Source organism: Amphiprion ocellaris, chromosome 10 (assembly GCF_022539595.1).
Source record: "Amphiprion ocellaris isolate individual 3 ecotype Okinawa chromosome 10, ASM2253959v1, whole genome shotgun sequence".
Taxonomy (NCBI): domain Eukaryota; kingdom Metazoa; phylum Chordata; class Actinopteri; family Pomacentridae; genus Amphiprion; species Amphiprion ocellaris.
In genome coordinates, this window is record NC_072775.1 from 12,706,276 (window position 1) to 12,729,450 (window position 23,175).

At 40.0% G+C, this 23,175-nt stretch overlaps 2 protein-coding genes, 1 long non-coding RNA gene and 1 other non-coding gene across 5 annotated transcripts; 1 reads left to right on the forward strand and 3 right to left on the reverse strand.

The window, feature by feature from the left end:
- Window positions 1–44: 44 nt before the first annotated feature.
- LOC111566867 (homer protein homolog 3) lies at window positions 45–16,935 on the forward strand. Of its 2 annotated transcripts, none has more exons than XM_023267671.3 (10): window positions 45–585; window positions 746–794; window positions 3,932–4,088; window positions 6,468–6,599; window positions 6,737–6,841; window positions 7,926–8,059; window positions 11,505–11,661; window positions 14,867–14,974; window positions 15,088–15,168; window positions 15,284–16,935. In XM_023267671.3, exons 2-10 carry the CDS (start codon window positions 772–774, stop codon window positions 15,467–15,469), a joined length of 1,083 nt encoding a protein of 360 aa, XP_023123439.1. In that variant the 5' UTR covers window positions 45–585; window positions 746–771; the 3' UTR covers window positions 15,470–16,935. The 2 variants fall into 2 exon arrangements, with proteins under 2 accessions (XP_023123439.1, XP_023123442.1); XM_023267674.3 differs by having other exon boundaries at window positions 7,947–8,059.
- LOC118470113 (uncharacterized) lies at window positions 2,235–4,041 on the reverse strand. Its single transcript, XR_004847138.2, has 3 exons — window positions 3,907–4,041; window positions 3,071–3,301; window positions 2,235–2,434 (listed from the first exon to the last, which is right to left on the reverse strand). It is a non-coding gene; the product is annotated as an uncharacterized LOC118470113 (long non-coding RNA).
- A 1,730-nt stretch (window positions 16,936–18,665) lies between the features above and the next one.
- LOC111566873 (ubiquitin-60S ribosomal protein L40-like) lies at window positions 18,666–22,769 on the reverse strand. Its single transcript, XM_035946990.2, has 5 exons — window positions 22,624–22,769; window positions 22,180–22,291; window positions 21,884–21,970; window positions 21,689–21,791; window positions 18,666–18,903 (listed from the first exon to the last, which is right to left on the reverse strand). Exons 2-5 carry the CDS (start codon window positions 22,280–22,282, stop codon window positions 18,810–18,812), a joined length of 387 nt encoding a protein of 128 aa, XP_035802883.1. The 5' UTR covers window positions 22,283–22,291; window positions 22,624–22,769; the 3' UTR covers window positions 18,666–18,809.
- A 116-nt stretch (window positions 22,770–22,885) lies between these two features.
- trnan-guu (transfer RNA asparagine (anticodon GUU)) lies at window positions 22,886–22,959 on the reverse strand. The gene has a single exon. It is a non-coding gene; the product is annotated as a tRNA-Asn (tRNA).
- Between the last annotated feature and the right edge of the window lie 216 nt (window positions 22,960–23,175).

A 23,175-nucleotide genomic window follows, 5' to 3' on the forward strand; every position in this document is an offset into this window, starting at 1 on the left:
GGCACCCTTAAGCAGACCTATAAGGTTGCAGTATGCACACATGCGGGCTCATTGGCTGCAGGCAGGTTGACACAGATTCACCGCCTCCTACAGCTGGAGCCCGCAGAGCCAGCAGGTGGTACTCTGCTGCCGGCTGTTGCATGCGATCCGCCGGCTGGATGAGGAGCTGAAGCCCGGAGAAGGGGAGCGGAGAGGTCTGAGCAGTAGCAGGTTAGGGAAAAAAAACGAGGAAACAACTCGCTTCTTTTTCTTCTCGTGGCCGGACAAGGATGGACTCGGAGCGGCCCGCGGTCACTTCAGTCATCGGGGTCAGCGGCTCTGCCTCCTCCGGGCTCTGAGCGTCGGGGCTCCGCAGAGCTGAGCGGTCGGTGCTCGGCGCAGGACGGAAGCTGAGAGTCGGCGGGGCTGCAGCAGGGGCTGAGAGGAGCGCCTTGCAGTGAAACCTCCTCTCCCCGCCTCCCTGGAGAATAAAGCAGAAATCAGGCATCTGGAAGCTCAGAGTGAAGGAAAGAGGAGACAGACTGGGACAGCAGCGCGGAAATATTGTTAGATAACAGACTCAACAAGGTTTCACACCGACATGGGGTAAGTGGGACTCCATTCCTACTACAATTAGGCTTAGAATGAAAAGTGAGAGCAAAGATTGTGTTGTAATTACTACAGCAAACGCTTTTATCAGTTATTTATTGTGTTTTTTAATACATGTACTGCCTTAACCCTCACCACTTTCTCTATTTGTCTGTAGAAAAGAAGTCCAAGTAACCTTCTAAGATGTTTCCTCATCACAGAGAAAGGTAAGAACATTTTGAATCTGACTGAGCCCTTTTCTTTCCTCACAGATGACATTTAGAGTTCTTGTATTTGTGACCTTGGGATGCCAAACACTCCGCAATAATTCCCTTAAGATCCTGATTTCGGAACGGCAGAAAGTTAACTCATAAAATAATCATTAATGGTTTCAAGTTGTGGCTGTGAGACAGATTGAAATCCAGCAGCTGATGTTGTTGCTGTGCAGCACATCTGGAGCATCTGCTTGGCACTAACACTGATGCTGCAGGATCTTTTCAGACTTAGTGAATGTGTTAAATTAAGACAATCCAATTTTCTGATGTTTTTGTCTTTGCATGGCCCCAGAGACTTTAGATTATTTAAAGCATAATTCCTAATAATGATTGTGTTTGTGAGACATTAGAAGCTGCAAATCTGTTAATTTCATTTTTTTTAAATATTTGGTTAACCTGTAGTAGGACAGCTGTGAACTGTCAGTGTTGTCGCTGCTGAAGTCAGATATTGCTGTATTCATCTACTTTAGGTAGGTTACTTCAAAAACAGTCACAAAGAGCCACTTTCTTTCTTTCGGCACTAACAAAACTGGTGGATTGGCAATGGATGAATGAAATAATTGCAAATTAATTACATTTACGTCGTAATCGAGCTTTCTAATGTATAACATCTGCCAATACGAGGTGTGATTCAGACAGATCAGATCAAAGATAGCAGATTGTGCGTCTGGAATTAGAGGGGTCTGTCCTGATCACCACAAAGCTTCATTATTATGCTTAGAGACCCCCATTAAGTAGGCTGCATCCATCTGCTGAGGATGAAGGTCGAGTAACATGAGCACACGCACAGTTTCACACCACCAGAGTGTGTTCCAATGACAGTTCTCACATACAGGAAACAGTAAATGTTGACACACACACCTGCAGCCAGCTGGTCCTCTGTTTGTCTGTTTGATTCGTGCCTCATCATGTTTGCAAAGCGGTCCATGTCGCTCAGGTTGGATGCTGCTAGATGCCAGATATTCATCACCACAGGCAAGGTCAGAGCAGAGCAGCGATGGGTCAACATAGTAATTGAGTTTGGGACCTTCACCTCACCTTTTTGTTCACTGTGAAGTCAGTGACGCTTTGATATGCATCTACGTTTTCACTTTGCGCTGACCTTTCTGTTTGGGATATGGGCCTCCAAGGCAATGAGTCATCCTTACACAGTTAATTTTTGGACAATTAAGTGAGTAGCTGATTGGCTGTTTTGATAACTAGATGATCATTTTCATCTGTTTTTTCAGATTTTGAGCTACTTTCATCTTCTTGGTTATCTTGTATGGCAGCAAACTGAATGTATTTGGGATTTAGACAGACACAAGAATGAACATAAAAACACTATCTTAGGCTAAATCATTGAACAAAAAATTAACCAGTTATTCTTATTTATTTTATTCTTGACTCAAATCAGACACTCCCAATTGTAATGCAGAGTACAGTTCTACGTCAGATTGTCTACCAACATGACAGCTGAATCATATCACTAGAAAGCCAGAGCACAAATCTCAGTCCCAGCGTGGAAAAGACGTCCCTCACCCAGCGTCGTCTCCCAGTCAGTCGTCAGATCAGGAGGCAGAGCAGGAAATCCACTGACACCAGGAGGATTACTGGGAGATAAGAAGGAGAATTATAGCAGGCGTTATTATCAGACTGGAAAGTTGTTGAAACACTACTGTTCATATCGACATCTTTAGTCAGTCCTCGAAACGGCGTAGGAGTCCATAGAATTTTGTCTTGTAATTTAATGGTGAACTAAGTGGGAAACGCACCATTGTTGGATTTGTGTGTCTCTATTGGGGTCAGATATAAATGCATGATGACTGGCCAAAAGAATACAGCTCTCCTGGGAAAAGCCTCAGCAATTTACAATACTGCATTGAAGAAAAAATGTCCCGGTTTTTACCATTTACCATACTTCAACTTAGCACCTCCTCCAGGCAGCATTTCTATTAGATGGAGCCAGGCAGCAAAGATAAGAGTGATGATCAGGGGCATTTCATTCTTTATTTACCATAAACATTACCAAAATAAAAGAAAAAAAAAGCTGTTGGGTTTATGATCTGTCTGCTAGAATTTAAAGACAGAAAGAAGAAGCTGTAAATTCAGCCACCTAACTTACTTTAACTCCAGCTGAAGAGGATGAGGGAGTTAAAGAGACCTTCAGCAGTGTTGTTATTCATACCACATGGCAGTGGCTGAACCACCTCCGAGCACCAGCGACTGTGTTGCTTTGATATATTTACCTCGTATCCAGGATACATCTCTGTGAATCTGCCAGGAGCAGATCAGAGCGTGGTGGGTGAACGACTCGGGAGAGGGTTCAGAGAGTTCTAGTCAACATCCTCGGCCAGCTTTACCCTGTACTGCTGGCGAATGACGCAGGAGAAAGTGTGGGAGAAAGCCAAAGGATGATTCCACATCTGTCGCTGGATTGCAGGCGGAGATGTCCCATTATGAAAATAATGAAGGATTTCCTTTTTAAGGGAAACAGAGAGGATTTTTGAGCAGGATGGTGGGTTTTAGTGGGAGATGCTCATATCAGGAGCAAAAACACATTTTAGTCGAAGCTAAAAGCTTTCTGTCTTGTTTTTAAGATTTTAAACCTCCTACTCTTAAGAAAAGTAGTGATTTCACTCAATTTCTCAGGGAATTAGATTTTTTAGTTTAATTTATTCATAAAAAAATGCAAATTACATGTAAGTGAAAACAATTATGATGCAGGAGAGAAAATAGGAAAAAATGGCATTGTAGCTCATCAAAAGTGAAAAAAGCAAAACAAGAAACTAACAAAACTCAAAAATAAACACACAAGTAAGCCTAGAATAAGAAAATATGTGCTGTCATCAGAAACAAACACAAATCTCACAAAAAAAGAGAATGTTAGTGTTATATTCAATGAATTCCACAGCTGAGGATATCTAAATTGAATATAAAAACGAGATAAATAAAGTTAAACAATAATGTAAATTGAAGTAATTGGTTTTCTGAGTGGAATATGAATGAATGTCTGAAAAAAATCCGAAGATCTTTTCAGTTGCCTTCACTTTTACATTTCCTTTATATAGAAACATTATCTCACATCATCCTTGTGTTTCCTCCTCCAGGGAGCAGCCGATCTTCAGCGCCCGGGCTCATGTTTTCCAGATCGACCCCAACACCAAGAGGAACTGGATACCTGCCAGTAAACATGCCGTCACAGTGTCCTTCTTCTATGATGCAAATCGCAACGTCTATCGGATCATTAGCGTGGGCGGGACCAAGGTGAGTGCGAGGAAAATGACAGTACAATAAAGTTTCAAGTTCTACAAAAACCCAGAAGTGAAATACACATGATGCTTCTTTTCTTGTGGGATTTTCTCCTACTTTTTGGTTGCAGTGAAGCTGGTGGCCTCAGCATTAATGGAGTATATCATAGCATTGCCCCACAGAGCCAACAAAGTCAGAGAAAGAGCAGCTTCGAACTGATTTTCCTCATCGTACTCCTACCAGAAAGTCTGCGAGGTTGTGAAACAGCCAGTAATGTAAACCACAGCAGCAGCCAGAGCATCTTTTCTTACAGGCCTGTGGATTTAGATTACGAGGAAGAGGTCACAACCAGCGCTGGAGGGGGCGGGGGGTCTATATCTCATCTCTTCTTAGCACCTCTGGTGTGACCCACATTCCTGCCTCCCAGAAGGCAGTGCGGTGAGGCAGTTGGTCGTTCAGCAGCCCGATCCTGCCAGGACTGGCGTCTGGCTCCACAGTAATCTTTACTGCTGCTGCCACCGTCCAGCATGTTATGTCAAACATATCAGCGCAGAAACGCAGACCACGGAGTTCATGTAATCATTTGTTGGAGGGGAAAGAAGGAGGAGAACGCTTCTTCCTAAGCTGTCATTGCCCTGCAATTCTGGGATTTTAAATCAGTTCCATTATTGTAACACTGGAGATGACGTAAAAAGGTTTATAAATAGGTCTGCTCTAATATTTTTTCTTTTCATGTGCTAAAGGGGGGGGAGAGGCAGCTTCAGCCACCTCCCTGAGAATGAGGTGATGAACCTGGTGGATGTGCTGTGACTGCATCCGCTGTCTTTCTCTCACTTTAATTTGCCTCTGCTCTGAATTTCCTCTCAACAATAAGAGTTTGTGATCATCAGAGGTTTTGGATCGTGTCCAAAACAGGCTTTTTCTAAAGAACAAACGCATCTCAGGGGAGCTTGAAAACACCTAATTTGCCAAGAATCTCAGTGGAGAGATAATGCTAAAGCACAGATAAGCAGAGTTTTTTCAGCAAAATTCTGAAACATGAAGGTATTTCATTGTTGACAGGGGTTATGTAAGGACTTTGTTCAACAGTGACACAAGATGACTAATAGAAAAATGATTGCTGCATTCTCCAAAGAGTCTGTTGCCAGGCTTATGGCTCTGTGAGGCTGTGTGTAGAGCTACATGCTAACAGCAGCATGGTTACATGTTCACAGTGACAATGTAAAGGCTACTGTTTTGTAGTGATGGTAAATTTAAATGTGAGGTAGAGCTGAGTCTGATGGAAATTCCATCAGTTTTATACGTATTTGTGTTGGACAAAGAAAAATTATGACCCAGTGATGGTGCTAGAGGTAATGTCTGAGCCAAATGTAATGACAGTTCATCTAATATTAATAGAGACATGTCACTAAACTCCGTAATTATCAATGTTATAGGCCTTCAGGGGGATCAGTTGCTCACTAAAGTGAGTGGGGACCATGAATGTCAATTTAATTTCAAGACCACCCATTCAGTAGTTGATGAAATACTTAATTCTGGACTGGAGGGTGCACTGTCATGCTGCTACTAGAGCTAAAAATGTGAATGTTCTCACAAAAAGGCACCAACATTAAATCCACATGGCTAATATTGTGTCGGTTCCCCTCATGTTGCTAAAAACTGCTTGGATCCTTATGGGTGTCCTGTAGCAGTGAATCCTTGTTCTGGGTTCTTTAGGTTTCGGTGTAAGGCTTCCATGGATCAGCTTGTTGTCTAGTTAATGTTCCATCTGTTTGGGATCTGTGGAGTTTGGAGACCCGGTCAACACTGTGGGCTCTTTGTTGTGTTTCTTGAATCATTCCTGAGCAGTTTTTGCAGTGTGGCAGGGTGTGTTGTTAAGAAGAGGCTGTGCTTGGTCTGGGACATTATTTTAGGGGGTTGGTATGTGTCATCCAGAACTTTAGCCTTTCCAGCAGAACAGTGGATTGTAACAACATGATCAGTGTTGCATACTTCGCCTGTTGGTGGTTTTATTGTTTTGGCTGATCAGTGCATAAAACTTCAGTTAAAAACACTTCTGGTAATTCAACTGAGTAAACCTAAACTAGAATAAAAACAGAGGTTAAAACTGAAAATATGAGTGAGTGAAGTACGGTTGTAGTTTTTACATTTCTTTGCCTTTGGACTTTTGTCTGTGCCTCTCTTGTCCTAGATTTAAGTGCATCGATAGAAGCTCACAGTATTTACAGAAGGTAGCATATTGGTATAGTGTGTGGAGAAAACATAGTAGGGAAGACCTGATGAGAAATAGCTCTGCTAATATTGGTTCAAATATTTAGTTTAGTCTGGAATTATGTGTTTGCTGCTTTCTTCACCTACACCTAAACGCCACTTTTGGTGTCTCTGCACATGCAGGCGATTATCAACTGCACTGTTACACCCAGTATGACATTTACTAAGACGTCCCAGAAGTTTGGTCAGTGGGCTGACAGCAGGGCCAACACCGTCTACGGTCTGGGTTTTGCCACGGAGCAGCAGCTGCATCAGGTAAACTGAACCAAAGTCAAGCGAGACCAAAACACTGTTCAAGTAAAACCTACTGTCAGTTTCCTAAAGGTCAGCTGTGCTACGTTGTTTATTTTCCATTGTGTGAAACCGTTTCTGACGTGTCCTCTTTTGAAAAGTTTGCAGAGAAGTTTAAGGAGGTGAAAGATGCAGCTCGTCTGGCACGAGAAAAGTCACAGGACAAAGAACTGGCCAACACTGCGCTCACCATCGCCGCTCCTCAGGTGAGTTCTGCCCTTTCAGAAAACAACGTGACCGTGAAACAAGAGCAAATGTTTGCAGGGAGTAAATGTAAAACTTTGTCCATGTATGCATTTTTTGGACAGTTTTGCATGGAGGAGATAAGTGCACCTGTATCACTTGCAGCTATTAGATATGTCCGCTGTGACTGAATCAAAGGAGGGATGGAGAGAGAGGAAAGAAAAGCAATAGAAGTACGAGCTGGGTCACTTGTCTCGGAGGGAAGGGAAAGTGAGGAAAACTAGGACGATGGTAAAATTATCCTGTGCTGCTCAGCAGTACACCACATTCACATTTTCTACCCAGAAGCCTCCGACTGAGACACAAGTAATGATGAAAATGCAGTCGGGTCAGAGCTTTTTGATCAATAGAGAACAATCAGCTGTCAGTTACATCTGCTCGGTCATGAGGAACATGTCCATTTCCCTTTTAATTCTATAGCTGAACAGATTTCAAGTTTTGTCCCTCACTCCACGTCTTTATTGATTTAACGAAGACATCTGAAAAGCCAAAGCTCCAGATAAATTGTCTACAGCGTCAATTAGGTGCTAAGTGGCACAGCACTGCATAACTGATCAGTCTGCTAAGTATGATTGTGATATTTTGAAGAGGTAGTTGTATATTGTATGACTTGTTTCTTTGTTTTACTGCCTCGTGGATCCGCTGTAGTTCTCACAGGTGAGTCTTTTGTTGGTTGAAGTACAGAAACTGCCTTTGGAAGAAACTTCAAAATACAAGATTTACAGATACAAAACAAACCCAAAGACAGACACCAAAACTGTCCATATATTACAGATTATATATCCTGAGATGGCAAAGAGAACGTTTATTCTCCTTATCTAAGACGACCTCTATATCTTTACATGGTTTCTGTGTTTTTAATTTAAATGCTGAGCACTTAAAACAATCTGTTTTGGACTTTGACATGAATAGAGGTTGTCTTAAAATAGTTTTCTTCAAAGACGCAGCCTCTCTCCTGTTTGAATAATCAGTTTAGTGTTGAGATTCTGCTTTGTTATAATGCTGTGTGTGCTATCTGGAAAGTCCATTTACTGATGTGTTTCTCAGGACCTCTCGGATGAACTCCAGTCTCCACCGGTGATGTGCGTGAATGGACCGGAGGACAAACTGTTCCGCAGCCAGAGCGCCGACATCACCTTGTCTTCTGAGAAGGAGCGCATTAAGAAGATGCTTTCTGAAGGGTAACCCAGTTATTCATGCACACAAGAAAGGACACATCAACAGAATTCAGCCTCACTTTCTTCTCGGTCGCATACCGTGATGGGAACACCTTGGTGAAATGCTTGTTGTGCGTAGTTGTTCAGAATCTGGTTTCAGTTTGGTGTTTAATGTTTCGTTGTAAAGCCAAAGTTTCTCTCTATTCATCTCTGCCGCTCACAGTTTAAATTTGATTTCTAACAATGATAAAATCTGCGCTGGATCCAGCTTCAAGGTTCCTCACTGACTATAGAAACTGTCTATGGCTGTCCTCTGTGGATCAGTTGCCATGGAGATGGTTCAGTTGTTATTGCATGATGTAGAGTCAAATGTCAGGTGATACCAGATGATACTATGACAACTGAAGAAACTAGTGAAATTCAATAATTGGGACTTTTTGAGAAAAAAAAGAGTCACGTGGATGGAATTTTTTACATTGTAATATTAAAACTGGAATTCAGGACTTTTACATATAGCGACATTCCTGTGTCCTTTTCACGTAACCCAGGAATGATTGGTTTGCAGTACAGAAAAACTGAGTAACTGTAGCTGTAGAGACAGAGGAGAGTACGGCAACTAGCAATGCAGGGAAAAAAATGAGGAAGACTCCCTGAAAAGTTTCTGATGCTCCAGGTAAAAAAAGAAACTCTGCATTCAGAGGAGGATTACAGTCTAAAAAAAAGACGGTGACGCATTCATCAAACCATGTGTCAACAGAGGTTTTGTGTAATTACTTTCACTGCCTAAAGGGGGAGACAAAAGTTCTACACTGCTGATTTAAAGCAGTTTGTTTCACAGTTTGGGAAATAAGCTTATTTGCTTTCTTGCCAAAGGTTCGATGAAAAGATTGATTCCATTCTTTTGTCTGTATGTTGAAAATAAAGTCACAGTCAAAAGCTGGTTAGCTTAGCTTAACATGAAGACATGAAATAGGGGAACAGCTAACAAATGGATCTGGCCATAGGTTTAAAAAAATGATCAGCCAACCTACCAGTGCTTGTAAAATTCTCTGTTTGACATGTTATTTCTCAGGTTGGAAAAAAAGAAGTGTACTTCCCTCAGTGTTGACCAAGTTCACACTCGTTGTAGTTCATACTGCCATATCTCCAATGGAGGAGTTGATGAATGATGCTTCAGTGTAATTGTTTAAAACTGTTTTGTCCAAAATATAACTGGAAATCACACTGAGACCGGATGTGATTGGATGCCATCATTCCTTAAACAGTGAATGATTCTTGAGACAACATTGTAATAGTAGCTGTAATCAATCAGCTATAATTTCATCTTTGTAACTTCATTAGAAGCATAATCCAGCAGATGATACTTCTTTTTGTACTTGAACAGGTTTAAGTTTCTGAGTATGACCAGGGTTTTCATTTCTTGGCCTAATTACAGCTTGACGTCATTGGATTTGTTAAGATCTGTTGGAACTGAAGAGGCCACTGCTGAGGTTCTGACTCATATTAACATCAAACAAGGCTTGTATAAGTCCCTCCACTCAGTCCTTTGAGGCACTCACAATGCTTTTATATCCTACAGTCCAATTATTACACCAGAAAGCTTCTCTTGAATGGTAACCATGGTAAACTGTTGCCAGGGACGACCTTAAGCTTTCCAGATGTAGAGGGACAGCGTGACAACAAAGAATCAAAGATAAGAAGAAAATCTGAGCAATCCTGTCCCCAGGCTAAGAAAAATCGACTAAAATTTAATTAACTCATATGTTTACTCAGTGTATACAGTGAATGCAGGGTATACTGGGACTAATGCACTGCATACACAGTCGCAAATGAGATGTAGTTATAGGTCACACAGATAATGGCAGTTCATGCTCACATGATTTTAAACTAAGGTCAGGGGGGATATTAGCACCATAATAGAACACAGGTGAAAAAAATACACTTAAATAGACAAAAGAAGACCAAATTTAATGGCTTTTTTGTCACATTTGGAGCAGCAATCTCCTGCGATCTGCTAATGCTAACAGATGTCTTGAGTTTGATGGTTCACCTTAGTTGAGGACATGTCACTGATCCCGGTTCCTTTTTTAAAAAATTAGCCCACATTCAGTCAGACACACAGTTTGGTGTTCTGCACTGCTTTCTGGGGATTTTAATGTGTATCTGTATAAGATCTGTGAAATGACCTTCATTCTGGACTGTAGGTGTGCCGCTGCAGGCTGTAGTCCTTCATGCAGCCTCTTTAACACATTTGTAGTGGGTTGGTGATTGTGTTAACCAGGCCATCAGTGTTTCATCATGTTCCAAAGAGCTGGCAGCAGTACAGCTGGCTGTTACTACACAGCCAGCTATAGTATTCATCCTCATATAGCAAGGCTTTATGTAAGACTTAGTTATAACAGTGAACTCAGATGGTCTCTCATGTTCAAGAACGAGTCCATTAAACGCATCCATGTGGCTCAGATGGTGAAAATTAGGTTTTATAGCAGAGACAGTATAAGTTTGTCTACCCATATTTGTTACATCTCTGTGAGTAAATAAATGGTAAACAGTGGAATTAAGCACTGCAGTTTCTGTTAAGGTACAGACCTACAGTACATATGTTTATCTTTTTACATAAAGTGGCTCACACAGTCAGATTTCCACATCATGGAGTTTATCTAAAAAAAGTATTGTTTTATCAATTCAGGCAAGAGATCCTGATCAGACATTCTTCATTTTAAACCATCATTTCAGTCTCTACTACTCTGATTACAATTTGTGTCGGTTTTGGTCCAACTGTCACACTAATACTGACTGACACATCCATCCATTAACTAATACTAACTGACATATCCATCCATTAGCTATACCTGCTGCTGTATCCTGCAGAGGATCATGAGTCTTTCGTAACTGACCCTGGCTGAGAGGCGGAGTACAGTTTATCACAGGGCAAAGAGACTTACAACTTTGTACGTTCACACACTTACAGCCAGCTTGGAATCACCAGTTAACCTTCCACGCACATCCTTAAACTGTGGAAGATGCATGGAAACAACCCAGGAATGGGGAATGACCCTTGAACCTTCTTGCTGTGAGGCGACAAAGCGAACCACTGAATCACCATGCAATCCCCTGAATGTGCAATTCATGGAGGAAAACTCTTGCAGCTTGTACATGTACAGTTGGGAGTTGGGGATTGAACTGCCAAAACCTGTGCATGTAGCAGACCAGCTCTCCCAGCAGAACCATGGCCACCCTCTGACCCAAACAACAGCTGTTAAAAATAATGTTCCTGAAAGTCCAAGTACAGTTAGTTTTGGAACTTTCAGTCACATTACATATCTTCATCAGCTGGAGCTTGCCTGGTTGTCATGGAATTATAAAAAATGTACACTAATGATGCGCCATGTATATCATCATAAGGCTTCCAGCATGTGCACAGTGTCATATATTATATAAATGTATCTCTCGTATTTGTGTCTTTCAGGTCGATTTGTGAGATGAACCTGGAAGCAGAGCTCTTCACTCTTCAGGACAGCAACTCCAAGTTGGTGGCAGCTTTGCATGAGGCTAATGCTAATGTAGAGCAGTGGAAGAAACAGCTGTTGGCATATCAGGAGGAGACCGAAAGACTCAGAGAGCAGGTGAGCTTCTGCTGCTTTAACACTGACACTCAGAAGACAGTTTGACGGTGGTCTGCTTAACTTTGTTCACCCTGAACACTGAATTAGCCATCGGTAATATTTCAAAATCAAACAAGACTGTCCATTACCGCAGTGTTCACCACACACCAGTTAAATATGCAATGAGTTCACATTACAGCTTCGTGTTAATAATCTTGTGACCAATGGTTCATTAAAGAGAAACATCATTAACAGCAGAATAAAAAGCAGCATTTTCACAGCTGATCACACGCAGCATCTTCAATAGGTGTGACCAGATGGAAGCAGTAGGGCTTTAATGACCAATCAATTGGTCACCAACTAATACATTTTAAACATTTTAAACAGTTAACTGATTAATCAAAAAGATAAACAACAGAATAACTATGAAAATAATCATATGCTGCAGCCATAATAGTGAGTTGTATGCTCCCTGAAGCCTTGAGTCAACACTGTAGTCACAGTTTTTAGTCTGGAAGTCTAAAATTATATTTCCAATATTTACATTTTCCCAAGTCATATGTATTGAATTGTATGGATGAAAGAGTGCCACTGTCATTATATGTTCCTCATACACTCACACTTCTAAACTGGAAAATCATAAAATCTAACTTGTCGTAAATTATCTTTACTATGAAATCACTAAATTGATGCATGAACCAGAGAGTTGCCTTTTCAGTGACTTTGAAAGCAGATGGTTCAGAGCTGCTTTGTACAGACAGATGCATATTTTAATTTCTGCATGACAGTTTGTGTGTAAGCATGAAACCTAAATGTTAGACTTAATGTTCTTGATATCACACAAGATCAGATCAAGATTAAGTAAACCTTGGCATTTTTAAATGATAAAGAGAGAGATTTACTTCAAAAATAAAACATCACCTGCCCTGTAAACAGAGTCAGCGTTACCAAGGTAACTGAGTTTCAGATGCCCAAACCAACTGAATAAACATCTTAATAGATTTGCTTTAGATAAATCAGTTGTAAACAATATAAAATAAATTCATAGACATGGATCCTCTAGGTGCTCCAGGTTTCTTCCAATGGTCCAAAGACAAAGGTGAAATCTAAGTTTCCCTTATGTCCACATGGTATCCTGCCTCTTACCCAATGCATGCTGGGTAAGACCTCCTGCAACCATCAAAACAATGAGCACTTTAGAGAATAGAGGGTTTACCTGGTACTTGACAAAGCTTTGTAGAAAAACTAACCTTGATACTGTCTATTTCATGGAATACTGATGCACCATCACGATGATTCTGGCAGCTGAGGTGACTTTGGAAACAGTTTACAGCTGATCAAACACGGAACACTTCTAGTTACTGAAAACTTAAACTGGGCCAAAGAAGCCTTTCTGCATTACGAGTCAGACACTGGAAAGTAGTTGTTTTCTCTTGTGACTTCTGAAGTCCTTTGGCCTCTATGTATAGATCCGTTGTGTCCTGCAGGGTAGAAGCTCACACCAGATTATCAGTTCTGCTGCTCTGCCGCAGAAACATACAGTTAGGTTGTTGCTGAAGTAAAGCTTTGCACCAACAGGAACAAGGTGAAGCTGACAGGACTCGACCTGTCACTCTGTTGTTTCCAGTAATGAAATTAGGCTGTGCTTTTTAGACATTTAATTTCACTGGTTTGAAAGTTCAGAAAAAGAAGTCAGGCTGGTAAAACACTTCATTATTCTTCGACATAACTTGTGCTGCAGGCGTTTCCCCTCTAAAGCTTTAATCAAGGTGTTTTCTGTGCTGGTTGAATGGGTTCACTGTGCACGTGGCGATGTTCCTTTTCCACAGGGGAGTTCGGTGTAAAACACTGCAAGTCTCTGGAGGGTTTCACACATGAATTATTTTTCAGGTTGCAGAGAATACAGATGCCTCTGCCCTCTCTGTCCCCACTCATCAATAAAAAGTATTTTCACATTTGCTGGTAGCCAATTCCTCTGAGACCGACTTCGCCTCAGGCTGACAATTAGAAACCAATCTTATTCAATGCTTTAATACCTTGATCCTTTTCCATTACAGGCTGGTCTTACAGTATCGATCATCACTCTTTACCTCTCCAGCACTCCTCTGGTATTTCAACCGTTTTCACTATTTCGGTCCACATCAACAAATTAATTCATACAAGGGAGAAGAGCCGCGTCTCCTTTGGACCGAGCTAGTTCCCCATGTCTGAGCAAGGGGACCAGGTGGCTGAAAATAGTTCATGTCTCCAGGGTGGTGTGAGAGGGAGACGGGTTTGTAGGACAGCAATATCCTACTTTCAATGGCCCAGTTAGGAAAAAATGAAAAATCACCAGAGGGAGCTGGCATCTACTCGTTTCTCTTTTTTTTCCCCGTCTTTCTACCACTCCTTCTCGTATCAACCATACACTGTTTAAAATAATCCAGCCTGTTGCTCAGTGCAGGGGGGGCGTTTTTAGAGGTGTCCTTCTGTCTTATTTTTTCTGATTCGTGGCGCCCAAAAGATAATGCAGAGTGGAATTTATTCCTGACAGAGTTGACATGACACAAAGTAGCAGCTTATAGTTACAAGAAAAGTTCTGAGTCATCAGCAGATTTAGTTGAAAGCGAGTGAGATTGACAACTTTCCCTGATAAAATGAATCCTGTTAAGTATTCAGCTGTTTTTGTTGGGAGGACTATTAAGTGTTGAGCAGTCTTGATCTATAAAGAGGCCTGTTATTGTGATATGTTTTCCATTTTCTGTAAGATCACCAAGAAGGTTTCAAGAATAATATACAGTATTTTTCATTTTTTGCTATTAATGTTTTACGCAAGAATTTTAGCTTCACTAGAGGCCTGCTTCAGCATAATTGCTGGTCAGTCTGTGCCCCACTTTGGTCTGGACTGAAATATCTCAACAGCTATTGGATCGATTGGTTCAGATGTTCCTGGTGTTAAAAGAATGAACTGTACTGAATGTAAAGCCCCTGACTTTCCTCTAGAGCCACCATAGGTTCACATTTGTAGTTTGAGGTGCTAAAGTACTTTACCAACTAATCAACTGTCATGAAATTTGGTTCAAACATTCACATTCACTTTAGGGTGGATTATAGCTTTGGTGATCTCCTGGTTTCCCATCTTGTGCAATCATTAGGTGAAAAATCTGTTTTTTTTTGGGTAGTGATGAAATATGTGCAAAACAAATTCCCATCCTGAGTGATAATAAGCACATTGTGTTTTGTAAAGGTGGTTGAACTGGAGGCCCACGGAGGCCATGGGCCCAGTGACCTGCTGAAGGATGAGCTGACTCAGTCCCTGGAGGAGCTGGAGGCCCTGCTGAAGGCCAAAGATGAGGTTGGATAATGTTTTCTTTTAGATATGTGGTTATCTCAGGTGACGATGCTGCAGCATACAAGGAAGTCATGATGCATCACGTTAAAATCATTTAACCTTTCCTTCATTTCCAGGAAATCCACATTTTGCAAAGTAAGAAGGCAGAATACCACGAAATGGAGCACGACAGGGACGAGGCCATGCACAGACTACGGGTGGGAGTGATATTAATACAGTCACTTGGCTTCCTTCCATTAGCTATCAAGACAGACAGTTTTCATACCAACAGTAACAAGCCTTCCTTTGCCTTTTCTCTCCTGTTCACTGCAGGAGATGGAGATGCGAAACTCAGATTTGGAGCGTCGCATCCAGAACACGGAGCAGAACCTGAGCAACTCTCTGGAGGAGCGGGATCGCATGGATTCTGAGATCCAGAGGGCCATAGAAATTCTGGACATCAAGATCTTTGACCTTAATGACCTCCGCCAGAGCCTTGTTAAACTTATTGACAAATAAGGAAGGAGAGAAAAAAGGCAACCCCTGAGAGAAACGCAGCAGAAGACCACAGCTATGGCGGTGAGCAGCGAACAGAGCAAGGTGGAGCTGGTCCCCGTCGTCCTCAAGCACAAGAACCACGTCGGCCGCAGGAAGGTGACTCCATGTCTGTGTTGCAGCAGTGACTGTACGACAACATCCTGTAGGTGCAGCAGCACAAACATGGCAGCGCTTGTGCAATCTAATGTAATGCTTCGTGTTGCTTTCAAGGGTAACGTTCAATGCAATAAACCAACTTTAAGGTAAGTGCTTAACAATGCTAGACATTCAATAATAAGAACTGGTGCTTGTGTTTTTCTTTCTTAAGTATGACTTTTGTAGACAAAATGGCAATGCAGTGTCAACATGAACGATAAGAGGCCTTGTTTTTTCATCTTTACAAGAAAATGCGTAAATAGGAAAAGGAACAGCGTCAATGTGAATGTGAAAAAAAATGCACAAGATGAAATTACTTTTAAAGATTTTGCCTACTTAGAAGCCTGCATACAGCATAAGTATCACAGAATTAACACAAGTTTAATTTGTGCAGAGATAAACTTAAGGTCTTGTAGTCACTGATTCATAATGTAGCAGCTATAATGTTGTGTAATGTGAAGGGGCAGATTTTAGCTGCAGTTTTGCAACAGCAACAAGCAGTGACAGATACACAAAGAAACAGTGAACTAGCAGCGTAATTCAAGAACACAATGTGAACATAAACAGTAGGTCTGAATTTTGACACCAAAGATCATGTGTTGAGAGCAGAGTGAATAATATGAGGTCGTTCAGTAGCTTGTCTATTCTTGCATCTTCATCTAGACTGGTAAGAAATCTTTAATTCTAAGTTACAGTAACTCTTAGGCACATGCTGATAGACAGGGTATATTAAGCAATTAAAATTAGGATAAATAAGGGTTTTTCCAAATGATATAAACCATTAATGCTATAGTTATGAAGTTACTATAGGAAAATACAATTCATCATGTAGTCTTACAAGTTAAGTGACTTTTGGATTGACTCAGTCCGAAGAATCATCCCGAACATAATCGCTTAACAAACTGTTAACTTGTTAATAATAGATCCACATCTTAATAAACACGTTGCTCTGATTGGTGTGATGCATTCAAGGAAATTTAAGAGACATTTTCTGCCTTCTGTCATGTTCAAGCACATTACCTTTAGCTGTGGACAATATGCCTTGAGTGTGTGGCCGTACTGTTTGAATAATGACTTCTTTTAAACAATACAGAATGCCTACTTCACAGTCTTTCTATCACAGACTGTGTTGTCTAAAACGGTCTGCAACGCTATGTTTGTATGATTTTATTTTTCAAGCCTTACTGTTCTGTTTTAAGGATGGTTGTGGACAGTCATGACTGCTCAGTGTCTCTGAGCTGTTGTCATGGTGGTTTGGAAATAAAAGCAAAGAATACGGTCACACCAAAGCACTTTTTTGTCTGTTTTTTTTTTCTTGAACCATAGATAGCTAGATAGATAGATAGACTGGAAAAAATGCTCCTCTCAAAACAAGAAAAAAAAACTTATTTCAAGGAACTTTTACCTTGAAATAAGTGAAAAAATTGCCAATAAGTGAAAAATGGCTTGGTAAGATTTCTTGAAATAAGATATATAGAATCTTGAGATCTCAAAATTAGCTGGGAAAACTTATTTTAAGCTCTATTTTACCAGGATTGTCAAGCTTAGGTGTCTTAAAATAAGCCAGATATGCTTAAAAAAATGTAATTTTTCACTCAAAAATAGATTTTCACTTTCATGTAACCTCCTAATTTGAGATGTATTAACCTTCCTGCTGTCTTTATTTACGGGCACCAAAAAATATTGTTTCCTTGTCTGAAGAAAATCCAAAAAATCAGCAAAAAAATTCCCCAAATTTCTGAAAATTTGCAAAACCTTCAGGAAGAAAATTCCAATAATTCCTTAAAAGTTTCCCTTAAAAGTTTTATTTTAAAAAATCCCACAAATGTTGCAAGAAAATTCTTGTAAATATTTTCAAAAAATGAGTAAAAATCTTCCAAAAAAATCCTAAAAATATCTAAAGTGATTACATATATATATATATATATATATATATATATATATATACATATATATATATATATATATATATATATATATATATCAGTAAAACCTCTAATATTTTTGTGAATGTTCTTAAGAAACATTTTTAACATTTTTTTTCTACCAAAAAAGGTTCAAAGATTTCCCAAAAATGTTGAAAATATGGACATCAGAAGTTTCACTGTGAAAATGTTTTCTCCCCACATTTTCAAACTTTAAAACGGGTCAATTTTGACCCACAGGACGACACAAGGGTTAAACTTATTTTGCGTTTTCTTGGAAAATTCAACTCAAAACAACATAATTTCGAGACTGTTTGACTTAACAAGATATTTAAGATGCGTTGTCTTGAAACAAGTCCCTCCATCTTGCTGAAATGTCACTTGTTTAATGAATTTATCTTAAATCAATTGGGATTAGACATTTTCGGTAAAAATAAGACAAATAGACTTGGTAAGATTTTGAGTTTTTGCAGCATAGATCATTAATCCCAAGGGAAATTCAACTAACCCTAACTCATATTAATAGTAGTGATCCATTTGGTTTCAGTGAGTTTATATTGGTTTGCAAAAATTGTCTTCTTCAAGGAGATCCACTTGCCTCGCCACAGAATCCTAACTTAAAGGTTTTTTGTTGCTTGTAACTTTTCTGGTGTTCTGCTCACAATGGAAGGACATTTTCAGTGTGATGCCAGAAATGTGTGTTTGTGATCAAGATAAATGTGATTATGCCTTTAAAAATGATTTCTACTGATATATATAGCCTGTCAGCTCATTCTGCTTCAGCTCAAATCTGGTAATTATCTTTCACTTTTGTCAGTGAGACCTCCCAGCTTCCACCTCCTAATCTGCGTTAAAAACCTTTATCCAACACAGACACGGCTGCCTATCACATCAGATGGAAGATTGATTAATCAATCTATGCAATCTTGAAATAGTCCAGGTTATCAGTAAACAGCTGGATCAGTATAGCTTACACCAGACTATATAGTCAGTCAATATAATTTAAAACACTATAAACACTTTATCGCAAAATGTGCAGCTCTGACAGGATAAATATGATTTGTAGTTACTGCGATCACTTGCGCCCAAACACAATGTTCAGATGAGGTTTTCTTTATTGGCAGCTGTGTTTAAACTGGAGTCGCACATATAACCTGAAGATAACTTTGGGTAAGAAAATGAAGCGCTGTCAGGCTTGTCAAGGTGTTTTACTGACAACAGTTATGACAGAATCCAGCTGTTTACTTCAGCTTCTTCTTGGGCCTGATGTTGCTGGTGTGTCCACACTTCTTCTTGCGGCAGTTGACAGCGCGGGGATGCAGACGAGCATAACACCTGGTGAGGGAGCGACAAAAAGAAATCCAAAAGTTTAGTGAGAGACTTAATAACTTTCAAAATGTAACTGTCAAAGTCCTTTGAACCAGCTGACGTAAACTGCTACTATTTAGTTATAACAGAACTTTTTTCTGCCGTGTTTTTGTACAAAGAAGAGAAAAATAAATTTAACCTCCCCCTTAAAATGAGCAATATTTTCATCATCAACTATTAACACTATTGGGTGCATTAGTCAGGCTGGCAGCTGCCAGGCCTAGATAGTGGCCTCTCCCTCTTTTCTCCGCCTCTTTTTCCTTTTTAGGTTTGTCAGCAGTGCAGTTGCAGCGGCAGGTGTCTCTCATTGACAATCATCATCAGCTGGTGCAGGTGGAGATTTGCCAATCAAGCTCCACTCTGCCACAATATAACCAGACGCCACTCACCTCTCAGCGCCGGATTGTGACACAGCCAGTACAGAGTTCTGCATGTTACTCCTGCCACAAGTTCCATGTTCTCGTTCTCCTGGTAACTCTGTTTGTCGTCCTTCGTTTCAGTCCCGGTTCCACCTGCTCCTGCTTCAATTTTACCTGGTTTCCTTGTCACCTCCAGTATCCTGTTCCTTTCAACCGTTCTGGAGATACTCACCTGTGCCGTTCTCCTCCATCCTGGCGTCCTTCCACATTCACCTGCCGCTGCGACTCACCATTCATCATCCTGACTCAAAAACCACTCGTCTAGATCCACCTGCCGCTTACAGTCATGAGCCCAGTCCAAGCATCTTATGTTGTATTTGTGAGTCTGTCCTAGAAAACTGAATTTAGTTTTGTTTATTTGAGTAGCAGCTCTTGAATTTTTGTATCGGGTCAAGTAATAATCTAGAGTCTCAAATTTAGTAAGTATTGAGTTCTGATTTAATACCTAGTTTCTAGTCTTTTTTTTTTTCGTGAATTGAAGATTTTGAATTTGTTTTTGTTCCTGGAGTTAGTCTTGGTTATTACTGACTATAATTCAGGCTTCCTAGTTGATGCCTTGCTTTAAGTTAAACATTTTTATATTTTCATTCCTCATATTGGTAAAGCTTTCTTGCCTGGGTTATACCCAACGTGAGTCAGTATATTTGAGTTTTTGTATTTAGTTGTCCCTGCCTCTAGTAGTCGCCAAGAGATTTTCAGAGATTTTTTCCGGGTTGTAGTATCTCTAGTAGAATACCTAAGTTTCTGTCTTGGAAACCCTTTTTTCAGATTCTGTAAATAAACTTCCTTTTTGCATTTTAACCTGCCTGTTCATTTCCTGCCCCTGAGCCTCCTGGAAAATCATAACATTAGTCAGAAACAACCCAAGCCGACTGATATTTTAGTAAAATATAACAGCTACGTGCACGTTTATAAGCACCAACGAACGTAAGGCCTTCATTTTGCCTAAACTGTCAGACTTTCTGCTACAGTGAGCAATATTGAAAACAAACTGCGTTCTTAAGGGTTCATAATTTGTTTTCTGCTGAACAAGCTTTTTTTTTTCTTCTCCTAATCAGAAGTCTCTTCATTTGGTACCTTACAGATCCTATTAGAATCTAATGTGACGGCATTTGTCTATCGTTTCAACTGAAGCTCCACCTGGTTTCGTCTGTTTCTACTACAGTTACTCGATGCCAGAGGTGTCAAACATCTGTAACATAAATTTAAAGTAATTCCTAGACCATGACAAGTTGTTTTCATCTTAAAGTACAATACTAGATTGTTCATTGTGTCTAATTTTTGTAATATTTTGTCTTGTTTTTAATGTTTTTTGTTTGACTTTTGTTGTTTGTCTCATGTTTTTGTCATTTTGCTTCTTGTTTTTGTTGTTTTGTGTTTCCTTTGTGTCTTGCTTGTGTTTTTTGTTCTATTTTGGTATTTTGTGTTTTGCTTTATTCATGTATTGTGTAGCGCTTTTGTTGTTTTATTTCATGCTTTTGTCATTTTTTTTTGCCTCGTTTGTGTTGCTTGTCCATTGTTTGGTCACTGTAACTTTTTTGTCTAATTTTTTGTCTCTTTTTTGTTTTGTTTCTTGTGGTTTGTTGTTTCGTGTCTCATTTTTGTAATGTTTTGTCTTGTTGTTTTTTGTCTTTTTTAAAGTAAAATACGATATCATTCAGTTCCAGATATCTGTGCTTTTGTAGACACACTGTGGTCTGTAAGTTGTACTGTGTAAATGATAAACTGAGGCATAATGTTGCTGAAATTGAATTTCAGGTTGTTAATGTTTTGTAAAAAGATAGTTCCTTAAATGTGAATATTTTCAGAATGTACTTTTATGCACTAAAACAATGGAAAAATTTGGAGTTGTCCTTATTTATAGGTTATTATGCTGTGATTTTACTGGTCCGGCCCACTTCAGATCAAATTGGGCTGAATGTGGCCTCTGAACTAAACTGAGTTTGACACCTCTGACCTATGCAGTTCAGGACCTGCCAGTCTGTCTGACAACCACTGGCAGCTTTAAAACTCAAGCAACACATGCAGCATAAAGAACAACTTTTATTCAGAACATCTGATGCTTGCTCTTACAGTTCGGACTTCTTAGAAATAGATAAAGTCGTGCCAGAAATCCCTGCTCTGCTTAAGCAGCTTTGCGTCAAAGGATAAATGCTTGTTACGGAATCAGCTCATTACTCGTGTTTAGAGATTTTATGTTTGACAGTTTTATACGTGCTGCATAAATTCTTCTTTAGAAGTACTTCTTGTTGACAGATACTGGACTGTATGCCTCTCACCTCTCTGAGAATGAGTCTCCCTAATACAACATTAAGATGGGTTTGTTTGCATACTTGCGGCAGACCATCTTGTCACAGTTGTACTTCTGAGCCAGCTGTCTGAGAGATGGCTCGATGATGCCTCCTCTCAGACGAAGGACCAGGTGGAGGGTGGACTCTGAGGAAGGAAAGAAATGTGCAAAACCCATCACGTAACAAAGATAAAAACTGCCTTTAAACATGAAACACAGCTTGACCTGTTTAACGTACCCTTCTGGATGTTGTAGTCTGACAAGGTGCGACCATCCTCAAGCTGTTTGCCAGCAAAGATGAGACGCTGCTGATCAGGGGGGATCCCTTGAAAAAAAAAAAGACAAGGACAAGCAAAGTATTTTATTCAGTTAAATAGAATTTCCTTCTGGACACTGAGGAACTTCCCTGCTCCAGCCAAAGTATAGTATATGACAAACAAATCAACAGATTTCACACCATAAAATGAGATTAATATTATTAATATACAATGGAAAAAAAATGTGTTTTCACCTCATCCCTCTACTGTACGCTACCTTCTTTGTCTTGGATTTTGGCTTTGACATTCTCAATACTGTCACTGGGCTCCACCTCCAGGGTAATGGTTTTACCCGTCAGTGTTTTCACAAAAATCTGCATCTTTGGTTACTAAAAAGAAGACAGAAAATATGTTAATCAATCTGCAAATAAACACACAGAAATCAGAAATCTGCCAACTGGAGAGGAGCTATTGTAACATTTAAGGTAAGACTAATTCTAAACTAAGTTACATTTATAATTAAGTCTCTGTGTATCTGTATTTGCTCTACAACAGTATGAATACTTATAATAAATGAAAACAAATCTGAGGTCATACATACATTTATACACGAGTATAAGAATCAGAATTACTGCAGATACTGACCACCTTTCAACGGTGTAATTCACATATTCTAACAAAAACGATTGTTTCTTCAATTATACAATAGAAACGTACTTACTCTTCACCAGCAGTTGGGCAAAGCAGGAACTACATGAACTCAGTCTGTGTTTTAGAGGGAGAACAAGTCGATCCAGTCTTCACCTGCCCTGCTGGCACATCTGCATATATGGCGTGAAACTGTTGTGTAAAACACGGGTGCTGACATGTTGTAGTTTTATTGACGGGGTCGATCTGACGTGGTTGTATAAAAAAGGAAATACGGGTATATAGTGATTCAGAGGAAAAATAAATAAATTGAATAGAAAAACGTTAATAGAAATCGTCCCTGGGTGGGCTCGAACCACCAACCTTTCGGTTAACAGCCGAACGCGCTAACCGATTGCGCCACAGAGACAACTGTAATCCTCTACTGTACATGTATACAGTAATAAAGATAATAATAATTAATAAATGATTAATGTTGGCTTTGACAATTAGTGGGTTGGTTTATGCGCGCCCCCTTGTGGCAGCGCCGCCTGTCGAGTAGCGTTAACGGAACAGGGCGCGTTCACTTTTTTCGCCGCTAGGTAGCTAACAGCGTTACAGACAAAGTAAAAAATATGGAAGTCAT